The 11,738-nt window shown below is 47.8% G+C and overlaps 1 protein-coding gene across 1 annotated transcript; it reads left to right on the plus strand.

The window, feature by feature from the left end:
* Window positions 1-582: 582 nt before the first annotated feature.
* Window positions 583-11,543, plus strand: btbd10a (BTB (POZ) domain containing 10a). Its single transcript, XM_067235604.1, has 9 exons — window positions 583-737; window positions 1,204-1,329; window positions 5,814-6,013; window positions 6,390-6,675; window positions 7,149-7,251; window positions 8,435-8,555; window positions 9,625-9,822; window positions 10,114-10,224; window positions 10,354-11,543. The coding sequence occupies exons 2-9, from the start codon at window positions 1,253-1,255 to the stop codon at window positions 10,671-10,673; spliced, it is 1,416 nt and encodes a 471-aa protein (XP_067091705.1). The 5' UTR covers window positions 583-737; window positions 1,204-1,252; the 3' UTR covers window positions 10,674-11,543.
* The last annotated feature ends 195 nt before the right edge of the window (window positions 11,544-11,738 follow it).

Consider the following 11,738-nt stretch of genomic DNA (forward strand, 5'->3'; position numbering starts at 1 on the left):
GAATGTTTGAAGTCTATATATGAAAAGTGCTTTATATCCTATTGATTTATTCTTCGAAGTGTTATGCTATTTTTATATTATTATAATTGCAGTATAGTAGGCTACAGGCCCATTTTAATTACATGAAAAGCCTATACTATGTGGATCAGTTTATGTGAAAGCTACAACCTAGAAAGTATCTATGCACTTTACCTTTGTAACTAATCATGCATTTTATGTGAATAATTGCACACCACTGAAACGATAGGTAAAACTATCACCACAAAATCAATAAACTTCAGATCTCTATAGGTGAATGCATACCTTTGCAGAAAACTAACTAAATATTTCCTGTCAATGAAATTGTTCATTTTAACCATTGCTTGGTCTTAAACATTGAATCTAAGTGTTTGGAAATTACTACTTTACTCAGTAACAATGTCAAATTGTACATAAGTAATCTGAGAAGTGTCTATTCAGGAGGTGATTGGCTGAATGGATTTGGTAGCCCTCCCTGGTTTCCATGGTAGCGTGGTGTGGACTGTCTCGCGATATGCCCCATGCGGAATCAGCATCAGTCACACCAAAACGAGATCAGTTTTTACAGACTGACAAACTGGCTTCACTTCAGTGCTTGATATGGTGATGTGTAATATGATTATAGATAGTCAGATATCTAGGTAGATAACCTAGGTGTTTTCTAAATACCTTTTTTAACAAGCCGAGTTGGACAAGCAGTCGGAATGTAAATGCAGCGGGTAAGGAACAATGATGTATGTTAACGCTAGGCTAGCCAGCTAGCAGATCTAGCTACGCTACAGTACTGTAGTTTATAGCTACTTAAAACACGACTGACAGAAAAATCTGACCGATTTTGTTCGCTTGTTATTTTCCAAGTTAGACTATCTAGATTTCATATCTGTCTAAAGGACTAACGAATTAATTGTGATTGAATCGTTCTTTCAGTAACTTCTCTCAGTTCGCTAGCCAGTTAGCGTAAGGCTAATGTTTTATAGCTAGAGTGCTAGCTAACGTGCCCATGACAATATTCTACCCGGCAGCTACTAGTTAGACAATCTTGCGAATAAACTTCCGCACTCAATTGGAAATTAAACTGTCCTGTTGACAGCAAGAGATACTTAACACCAGCTTGTATCTCGCTACCGAATAGAATGTAGGCTGTTGTGTAGACTAAATGTTAGTTAGTTACCATGTCTTTAACAGGTGAAGCACGCTGACAACCGATTCCTGTTCATACCTGTATTCATCTGGGATGGCTGAATGTCCACATTTAGATGACAGCTCGAGCGACGGTGACAACTGGGAACGTAAACTCAACAGCAGCTTAAGGTGATTATGCCCATCACCACAGCAGTGAGAACGAGTAATACTGTATCATATACAGTACTCTATGTTGCTTTGGATAAAAACATCTGCTAAATGAACACATTATATGTAACTATGGGGACAGGTTAAATTTCCAGCAATCATGCAAACAATTATTGGTTTAGTTTAGTTCAGAGAATGAAAGCATTTATGTTTTTTGGACCAGTGTACTGTTTAGGTTGTTCACACGTTGCGGCTGCTCTTGGGACCAGTAGTATGTGAGAGAGCATTGGGCTTCTCCCATAATAAAGCTGGGAGCTAACTCGGTGTGGTTGGAATCAACTTGTAAACCATCTAGGAGTGAATTACACAGTAGAGGGGATTCTGATTTTATGATTCTGGATTCTTAGTGGAGTTGCATTCACAATGAAAAGGAAGTCCATAGACAGAAACACACTAAATGTGTCCTGCTAGGTAGATGGTAAACAAAAGGTGCAATTGGAGATTCATAATAGAGAAACATAGTACAAAAACTATTTATTTCAGTGCCACATATCTTTTCTTGAAGAAGAATTAGAAGATTAAAATATTAAAACACACATGCACATGCTGCAGTCCACTGAATAAATCATTTCTCTGCCTTCTCCCATTATGCAGTCTGTCCTCAAAGGGCAGCAGGGAGCAGTGGTCAGCCATATCAGGGGAAATGATTGGTTGTTAAACCTGAAATATTCAGTTACTGTGGTCAAGTTGATTAGTAATAGGGTTAGGGTTAGGATAGGAAATTAGTAATGGGGAAGGGTGGTAGGTATCTGGATTCAGTGGTTATAGCCAGGTGGCTAATTGTGTTGAAGCTGGTAGAGAATCTTATTTAATACTTTAAGTGACATTACAGGAGCTTTATTATTTGCTTGGGGATAGTTACTGTCACAACAGTTGACATGGTTTAACACAATATGAAATTACAACCACAGGTAAAATGTAATTGACAGACCTTCAATAGTTAAATATTGTAATTCATCTTAATAAAGGTAAATTTTGTTGTCATGTCTGAATAAAACACTCCAATTGGCATACATTCAAATAATATTATTTAAACCAACAGGGTTAAATATACCAAAATGCTAACAGACTAACAGACAAGGTCATTTCCAGAGGGCAGACAATGCAGTGCACACCTTTTTTCACCGGGCTGGACCCAGCGGTGTGAAGACGTGAGGCCCTACTGGGCTACAGTAGCCTGTAATATCGGGACACAGACAGGGAGGTCGCCTACGTCAGATGGGCTGCTTTGTGCGTGTCTGACTCAGTGAAGCACACAGCCATTCACATTTACGGGTTCCCTGTCTGAACTGAATGACTGGTGCTGGCCGCTTGCTCACATGCGTCTCGCCGCCTTTCTTTCCCTTCATTCTCTGCTTGTCGGTGCGAACGGATTGAGTGCTTTAAAAAATATATCAAAAGAGAGGCTGTTTAACAGCTAGCCAGTTGGATTGGAGTCTATGAAATAATGCTGAAGTTGAAAAGTAATGCCCGAGGATGCTAAACCGGGTGGCAAGCCTGATTTCTTCAGAGAAGCGCAAGTCTTTTGTGCTCTCATCCCCCAGCTCATCCCGTGTTGCTTTGTCTTTAATTTGCCGTGCAGCGAGAAGGACGGGTAGGTGTGCACCGTCCGCATCCCGAACATTTATGTAGCTGTAGACTTCTGGTCTACATTACATTATTTAAAGGCATTTCATTTTTATTGATATCTGGCGATTTCAGTTATTGCTACGGAGAGACGGAAAGCATGCTTTCACTCAATAACGGGGTTTGACTTCGGGGGGTCTATCGGACAGAATCTTAGGTTTCTATCTTTGTTTAAGATTCTGTTCGGTTTTAACGTTCTTTCTCTCCGGCGAACATCAGCCGAGCTGTGTCAGCAGCTCTCTCAATTATTAATCGGACCCTTTTCTTAAGTAATGGGACTCGTTATGCTGCTTTTATTAGACGGCTCTTCGTTTTTTTTTTTTTTCAAATGTTTTTTTTTTTTTTTTATACTTAAGTGAACAATGCGTCCGTCTCCATTCAATGTAATCATAGACTAATGGGAATTGAAGCCTGTAATCCTAGCACTGCGTTTACACGTGTATAGAGTATAAAGGCTATATGTCATTTATAAACATGTTTATATGTACAGTATATGCATATGTACACAGTTTGTGTATGTATATATTTCAAGGGACTGAGATAATGTATATTTCCACTCAAAGCTCAAATTCTCAGATATTGGGCTGAATTTGCAGTGTGCAAGATGAGCCTGGTGTTTTCACTGGCCCTTTGTTTGCGCACATCCTGTTTGTTCTCATCCCAGTCTGGAAGATTAGATTGCTTGTGCACGGGCACCTTTCCTCCATCATGCAAGTCACTCTCAGTCTACAGTGGGGATTCCTCGGTATTAGATGAGAGGTGTGGAGGAAAATGTGCCGATTATGATCAACTCACCTGAAATGCCACTGAGTCCAGTGGAGGGAGGAGGGTCTGATATGGGGAGAGAGGGAGAGAAAGGCGAGGGAAACGCGGGGAAAATGTGGGGCTGGTGACCCAAAGCTCAAGGACAAAGTGCCTCTTCTCAGATCATCCATCTCAACTGCTAGTGACCAGGCTGACTGTACAACCAAACGCCACCACCTATAATCTGCATATCATACAAACCAGACCCAAGTACTCCATGGTCAGAACACTTGAACTTATTCAGCCCCTTCAAGAACACACACATGCTCTGCTGTTAAGAGTCAGCAGAAAACAAAGGCTTCAGTCAGGACCCTCACATATTGATTAAACAATTTATTACAATAGACTATGGTGGAGTGGTCCTACCTAAGTGAGAAACTTTAGTGTAGTGCTTGCATGGTGCTAGCGCACACATGGCAGGGAGCTGCGGTGTAAATGCCTCCGTAGACAGCAACGATACAGACATTAGGGAAGCCCTGGGAATGGTGGAGGGAAGCAGCCAGTTGTACAGGCTGCAGGTGTATAGGAACGTACAGTTGTGTCAGCGCGTAGGTAACCATGAGGACTCGGCCTTATGAGCTTCAGTTAGCCCACCTGCAGGGGAATACATGTGTCTGACATCAGCCAATGACAGGACTCGTGCCTGAGTCACCTGCCTGAACAAGGCTTCACCCTGATGTGACAGGAATCCAGCACACTTTACGTTCAGGCGTGGTTTCACCAATCGACCGTGACCGGTATAGGTAGCAGTTGCACTTGATTCCACAGAAAGTCCATATTTATTGATATAATAGGAATATGAGTAGGAGGCAGATGACTGTGCAGACAGGTGAAACACTGCAGCCAAAATCATATTTAGTAGTTATACAATAACCTTGAATCAAGTCAGTTGAACTGTGTTTGCACAGCAGAAGTGAATGGGTGGGCTGTTGTAGCCAGCTCTGTGATGGTCCTCTGTGCTGCTCATCAGAGCAGGTGGCAGTGTAGACTTGTAGATCAAGATGTGGATAGACACGAGTTGTATAAAGTCCCCCTTACGCATCACAAGGTAATTCAGTTGGAGGATGCAGTGTCTCTCTTTCTCTGTATCTCTCTCTCTCTCCCGCTCTCTCTCTGGAGAGCCCTTGAATCTGCCCTGTCCCTGGGGCATTGCATCCATCCCCCTCAACATCACCATCATCCCATAACCCGAGAGACTCTCTCTTCATTAGACGCCAGGATGCTGAGTCGTAGAGGGATGGGAAGAGAGAGAGAGAGACGGCTCCCAGGTGACCTCCATGACCTTAGTGACCGTGGAACTCCTTTAAGACTCATAGGACTTCCTGTGCAATTGGGCAAAAGATCTGTAAGGCTTCAAATCAAAATGGAAAAATGGATTCAGAGACATGGTTGTGTGTCTGGCCTCAGGCATTGTGTGGTGATCTGCCCACACTGGTGTGCTGCTGCTTAATTGCAGAACAATGCTAAATGCAAGGGGCATGAGAGGAGACAGGACAAGGCACCGGGGCCAAAATCGGCCTTTACTGCTTATTCGTCGACCCATAAATATTCCAGGACACTGTTTTATTTCCCAAAAGCTTCCTTTCCCCCTCTCTAATGGGGTTCCTGAAGCCCTCTGGCCGCAGGCTGATTGGCCGTTTGTTCCCAGACAGCCGTGTTCTGGTCTCCTATTGGCTGGTTCTGAGGCGCTGTGTGCTTTCCCCAGCGCCTCCTCGTGTCTCCTCTCTCTCTGGGGTCAGGTGGGTGTACTGCAGTATTTTCCGGAGTTACTCTGCAGTTACATGCAATGAAAACTCTTCCCCCCCTGAGTGCTGTGTGTGTGGTGAGTAGTCTAGATTTAAGTGTGTGTGTGTGTGTTAGTGAGTCTGTGAAACTGCGGAGAGGAAGCTACCCCTGGTGATATGAACTGACGAAAGCCAGGCAGTCTAGGTAGAGTTTTGCCAAAGATGTAGCACCTAATAACTAAGTACGTGTGTGTGTGTGCGTATATGTGTCTGTGTGTGTTCCTCCTCCAGTCCCCAGCCCGCCGTGCCCCAGGTGGAGTTTGAGCGGGCGGCCATGAGCCTGTACGGAGCGAGCGGCGCCGGACTGGACCGCTCCCGGGACCGCCGGCGCTCCAGCGACCGCTCCCGCGACTCCTCCCACGACAGGGCGGAGGGTCAGCTGACGCCCTGCATCCGCAACGTCACCTCCCCCACCCGCCAGCACCACGCTGGTGAGGAGCCCCTCACGCCTCTGGGGAAGAAGGAAGACAACATGTCTCGCTGCTCATTAGTTGGATTTTTAGGTGTCATTATTCAAATGACACCAAATTCTAATTTGTTTTCCAATCATTGAATCTCTCTCTCTCTCTCTCTCTCTCTCTCTCTCTCTCTCTCTCTCTCTCTCTCTCACTCACTCACTCACTCACTCACTCACTCACTCACTCACTCACTCACTCACTCACTCACTCACTCCCTCTGCCTTTCATGTCACACTTCGCATGAAAACTATCCAGTAAAGCATAGAAATGCCCCAAAAACTGCCTCTCAAGGCATGCTTTGTCTTGCGTGGTGTTCTGGATCTGAGATGTTGTGTGCTCCTCTCCCCAGACCGTGACAGAGAGGGGGGCTCCTCCTCCAGGCCCTCCAGCCCTCGCCCCCCCAAGCCTCCTCTCGGCACCCCAGGAGGAAGCCTGGCTCTGGGCAGCATGGGCCGGACCTCCTCCCTGGGCCACCCACTGTGCTCCGACATGATCTACGTGTACGACCTGATCCGGGAGGGGCCGGGGCTGCGTGGCGTGCGCCCCGCCGAGAGGGTCACCCTCATCGTAGACAACACACGCTTCGTGGTCGACCCGGCCATCTTCACCGCTCAGCCCAACACCATGCTGGGGAGGTAGAGGACCACGACTCACCCTTAGGATTATTGAACCGGATCTGGTTCGTAGTGATGAATGGAAATACTGACAATGACTTGGAAAAGAAATGCAGAAATGGCAGTTTATTGTCGTAATTTGTGTGATGTATGGGTATTCCCCCCCCAAAAAATCCCTCAGTCTAGGGGTTTTAACATTTGGGAAAGTGTCAGTAACTTATGTTAATCCTTACTGGAGTTTGACAGACAACCTGCCTGCAGACCAAGCATGTCTACACAATGTTCTCAGAAAGTGGAAATGTCTTAAAATAACTTTCAATTGAACACAGTGAAATATATATATTTTTATACTTTTACTATATCATCTTATCACCTGGATGCTATAGTGAAAAGTGCATAAAAAATTTTTTTAACGCCAAATCCTAGAAAATTCAAATGGAGTTTTTGGCTAACTGGCTTTTAAAGTTTTTTTGTTTTTTTTTGCCTCTTCGCAGGATGTTTGGTTCAGGGCGGGAGTACAACTTCACAAGACCCAATGAGAAGGGCGAGTTTGAGGTGGCTGAAGGGATCAGTTCCACTGTGTTCAGGGCCATCCTGGTAAGATCTCCTTCCCTTCATCTCCTTCACTTCCCTCCCTCCCATAGTTCAGCCAGTGTTGGGTTAGCCTATTGAAACCACACAGGCAGAGCCCCAATCCAGACCAGTGTGCGTTGATGGGATTCTGAACACAAATGAAAGTTGCTTGTCATGGGGCCTGGTAGCGTGTCGTGCACAAGGGATTGCGTAAACCAGATTTGCGAGGGATCAGCCTTTAAGTAATACCATGCTAGTACTTTCGCTCCTCCATCACTCCCTCCATCCTTTCATCCGCTCGCTCTGTCGCTCCCTACCAACACTAGCAAAGAAGCCGGCAAGGTAAATATTTACAAGTCGCAGCTCTTAAATGTGGTTTGTCTACGTAGGTGTGTGTATGGGTTGGCTACTAGAATGGACAGCACCCTGTGTGTGTGTTGCTGGTCCGGAGTGTTTTAGTGTCAGTGGTTCCAGCTCAGCTGACAGGCTGTGTGTGTGTGTGTGTGTAGTCTGGCTGCCTCCAGGGTGTCTGGTCTCCAGTAACACCCCCCCCCCCCCCCCCGTGTGTGTTCTGGAGGCTGGGTCATGTTTGTATTCAGCCTCAGGTGGCTCAAGCTGACCTGTAACTCGTGCTGTGTTCTCATCTATCCCCTGAAACATGTATGGAGCCGCTTAGACTGTACGTACAAATGAGAAGCTGGTTTGGAAAGTTCTGATCCCTCCGGGCTGTGTTTCGTTGCGGGGGCCTTGTCTGGGTTGGGCTGGATGGAGCCGTCGGCTAGCGAGCTGTTCTCTGAGAGACCCCGGAGAGGTTGCCAGGGCCCTGGACGGAGCCTGCCAGCTCATCAGGCACTAGCGAGCCAGCTAACAGCCATTTTGAGTCTCCGTGGCGAATGGCAGGCCTCCGTCTCTGTCTCTCCCGGCGGGGGGAGAGGAGAGGACAGGGGGGAAAAAAGGGGAGGGAGAGAGAGGGGGGGCTGGGGGAGAGGAGAGGGAGAAAGAGAGGAGGGGACTGCGGGAGGGGAGAGAAGAGGAGGAGAGAGGGGGCGGGGGCGACAAGCATTTGTTTTCATCCCCGGGCTGCGAGCGCGTGAGAGTGTGCACGCCTGAGCGCGTGGGAGCGCAGGAGTGACGCTGGCAGCACACAGTAATGGCGGCCTGCACGACTCTCTCTCTCCCTCTCCCTGGGTCGTCGTCTGAACGCTAGGATTACTACAAGTCGGGGATAATCCGCTGTCCCGATGGCGTCTCCATCCCAGAGCTGAGGGATGCGTGTGACTACCTCTGCATCTCCTTCAACTACAGCACCATCAAGTGTAGAGACCTGAGTGAGTATTCCTAGCCCTGCATATAGCATCCACATTCTGTGTTTATGGATGTGTAGCAGCGAGCATGCTGTGGATTTCAGCAGCTCGTATGTTGTGAGGTAACGCATGAATCCGTTTTTTGTTGGTCTGCACCTCGGGCCAACCATTCTGGAAAATGCTGCAGGCAGTGCTGTCGTATTTGAGGCAGAATCATCCTTTAGTTGGATCTGTTTACAGCTCTGTCGAGGCTGTGTGAGTGTGTAGTGTCGTGGCTATGTGTGTGAGTGTGTTGGAGGCTATTGTGTGTGATCTTGTTGGTGTATGTCTGTAAGAGGCTTGTGTGTGTGTGTAGGATACTTTTGTATGTGTGTGTGTGTAGAAGGCTTGTGTGTGTGTGTGTGTATGTAGGAGGCTAGTGTGTGTGTGTGTGTGCAGAAGGCTAGTGTGTGTATATGTGTAAGAGGCTAGTGTGTGTGTGTGGGTGTAGGAGACTTTTGTATGTGTGTGTGTGTGTGTGTGTAGGAGGTTATATGTGTGTGTGTGTGTGTAGGAGGCTATATGTGTGTGTGTGTAGGAGGCTATTTGTGTGTGTGTGTGCGTGTAGGAAGCTAGTGTGTGTGTATGTGTGCAGGAGCCTAGTGTGTGTGTATGTAGGAGGCTAGCTTGTGTGTGTGTGTATATGTAGGAGCCTAGTGTGTGTGTGTGTGTGTGTGCAGCAGGCTTGTGTGTGTGTGTGTGTATAGGAGGCTAGTGTGTGTATGTAGGAGGCTAGTGTGTGTGTAAGTAGGTCAGTAGCTCCTAGTTGCGAGGCTCGTCATAGCTCGGTGCTCTCACTATGCAGGCTACACGCTCTCACTATGCAGGCTACAGCAGTCAGTAAACAGTAGGTTAAAATGTTTAGTTGATGTGTGTGTCTGATTTTTGAGACAGGGAAAGAGACAGAGAGACAGGGAGTGATAAACATGGAGAGAGACAGGGAGTGATAAACATGGAGAGAGACAGGGAGTGATAAACATGGAGAGATTGGAGACTTGCAGTTACTCATCCCACGTCTCTAACCCCTACGTTCATCCCTCGCCCGCCCCCCAAGGTGCCCTGATGCACGAGCTGTCTAACGACGGAGCGCGGCGGCAGTTTGAGTTCTACCTGGAGGAGATGGTGCTGCCCCTGATGGTGGCCAGCGCCCAGAGCGGAGAGAGGGAGTGTCACGTGGTGGTGCTGACGGACGATGACGTGGTGGACTGGGACGAGGAGTACCCACCGCAGATGGGAGAGGAGTACTCACAGAGTAGGGTCACGCACACACACACACACACACTCACCCACCACTGAGGAGTACTCTCAGAGTAGGGTCACACACACACTCTCCACTGAGGAGTACTCACAGAGTAGGGTCACGCACACACACACATGCACACACACACACTCACCACTGAGGAGTACTCTCAGAGTAGGGTCACACGCGCACACACACACACCCACACACACCACTGAGGAGTACTCAGTACGCATTCACATTCAACTGTTTCAGTTTCAAAATAATGTCTGTATTATTGATTCCTTATTCTTGTTTTTCCAGTTATATACAGCACAAAACTGTACAGATTCTTCAAGTACATTGAGAACAGAGATGTAGCCAAGTCCGTGTTGAAGGACAGAGGCCTGAAGAAAATCAGACTGGGCATTGAAGGTAAGCAAGTTACAGCTGTATTTTATTCAATCACCGAGGCCTGCGTGAATTCATTTAAAAGGCAACCAACACCAGACGTACCTTCTCTCAAACTGACGCCTGACACCTTTTGAACCCTAACCCTCCCAGGTTACCCCACCTACAAGGAGAAGGTGAAGAAGCGCCCTGGGGGTCGCCCGGAGGTCATCTACAACTACGTCCAGCGGCCCTTCATCAGGATGTCCTGGGAGAAGGAGGAGGGCAAGAGCCGCCACGTGGACTTCCAGTGCGTGAAGAGCAAGTCCATCACCAACCTGGCGGCGGCGGCCGCAGACATCCCCCAGGACCAGCTGGTGATGATGCAGCCGCCCAACCCCCAGGTGGACGAGCTGGACATCCAGCCCCAGGCCCAGCCCCCCAGCTACCACTACGAACCCCCGGACTCTGACTCTCCCTCGCCAGCTGTATGAGGAGCGGACCCCCCCCCCCCCCCCCCCCCCCCGACCCTTGAACTTACTGCCTGCCTCTCAAACACCCCCTCCATTTGCTGGATCAGCTGCCACTATGAAGTACTCCCTTCCTCCTCCTCACCACTTCTCTCCTCTTCGTCCTCTCCCCCCCTCCTCCTCTCCTCTCCCCCAGTCCTCCTCTCCTCCACTGTTGGCAGCAGGAACCACTTCTGCCTTGTTGCAGCTCTTCTGCAGCCTTCCAGAGCCTCAGACAGGAAAAGACTGACAGACTGGCACATCGGGTCAAACAACAGCCACGGACGGAGAGGCGCACAGTGAAGCCACTCCTCCACATGCGAGTTTCTTTTTTTTTTTACTGACCAAAGGAGATTTTGTATTTTTTATCTATTGTTTTTACTTCACAGAAAAGTAGATTTTATTAAAAGGAATATAGTCAGTTAGGACGTGAGTTAGGGTATGTTCCTATGTTCTAGGTAGAGCTCCCCACCACGTCCTTAGGGCACCTCACACTGCACAGGTCACATGTTTAGGAAGCCCACCCCAGCGAACAGGAAGCACAACGTTGTCTTTGTCAACGTACCCGTCCCAGGGCTAGCTACAACACAGCTGACTGATAGAACATCCTCATCCTTCCTGCACAGCCCTGGTACCTATTGGACGGAACACACCCCGAGTGTTGGTGCTGCTTTGTTGATGTACTGTACTTCCCCCTGTCCTGGGGTGTGCTTCTCGGACCATGGCTCCTCTAGCGCCCCCTCTGGGTGTGGGTGTGTTGAGCCAGCCTGATTAGCAGGTATGAGGCTCTCTGGCCTGCTGGGATATCAGGCTTCACTCTGAATAAAATAAAATCATTATTTTTTGTTTTTTAAATGATGATTCCGATGACTTTCCCTGGTTCTCTCGCTTTTGAGTTTCCTTTGGTTGGCTTGAATAATGTGCCAAAGCTGACGTAGTCTTCCAGAGTGGAGTGGTGATTCTGGTCCGACCCATGAACAACAGAGCCCCAACCTGCATCTATTATGCAGCAGGGGAATGCAAAGTGGAGTGGGCTTGCTTAGTATATTT

The sequence above is a fragment of the Osmerus mordax genome, chromosome 4, assembly GCF_038355195.1.
Source record: "Osmerus mordax isolate fOsmMor3 chromosome 4, fOsmMor3.pri, whole genome shotgun sequence".
NCBI classification, from domain to species: Eukaryota; Metazoa; Chordata; class Actinopteri; order Osmeriformes; family Osmeridae; genus Osmerus; species Osmerus mordax.

Coding starts and splice junctions, on each gene's coding strand:
- btbd10a (XM_067235604.1), top strand. CDS start 1,253: ATGGCTGAATGTCCACATTTAGATGACAGCTCGAGCGACGGTGACAAC. Junction 6,676..7,148: donor CCCAACACCATGCTGGGGAG/GTAGAGGACCAC, acceptor GCCTCTTCGCAG/GATGTTTGGTTCAGGGCGGG. Junction 10,225..10,353: donor AATCAGACTGGGCATTGAAG/GTAAGCAAGTTA, acceptor TAACCCTCCCAG/GTTACCCCACCTACAAGGAG.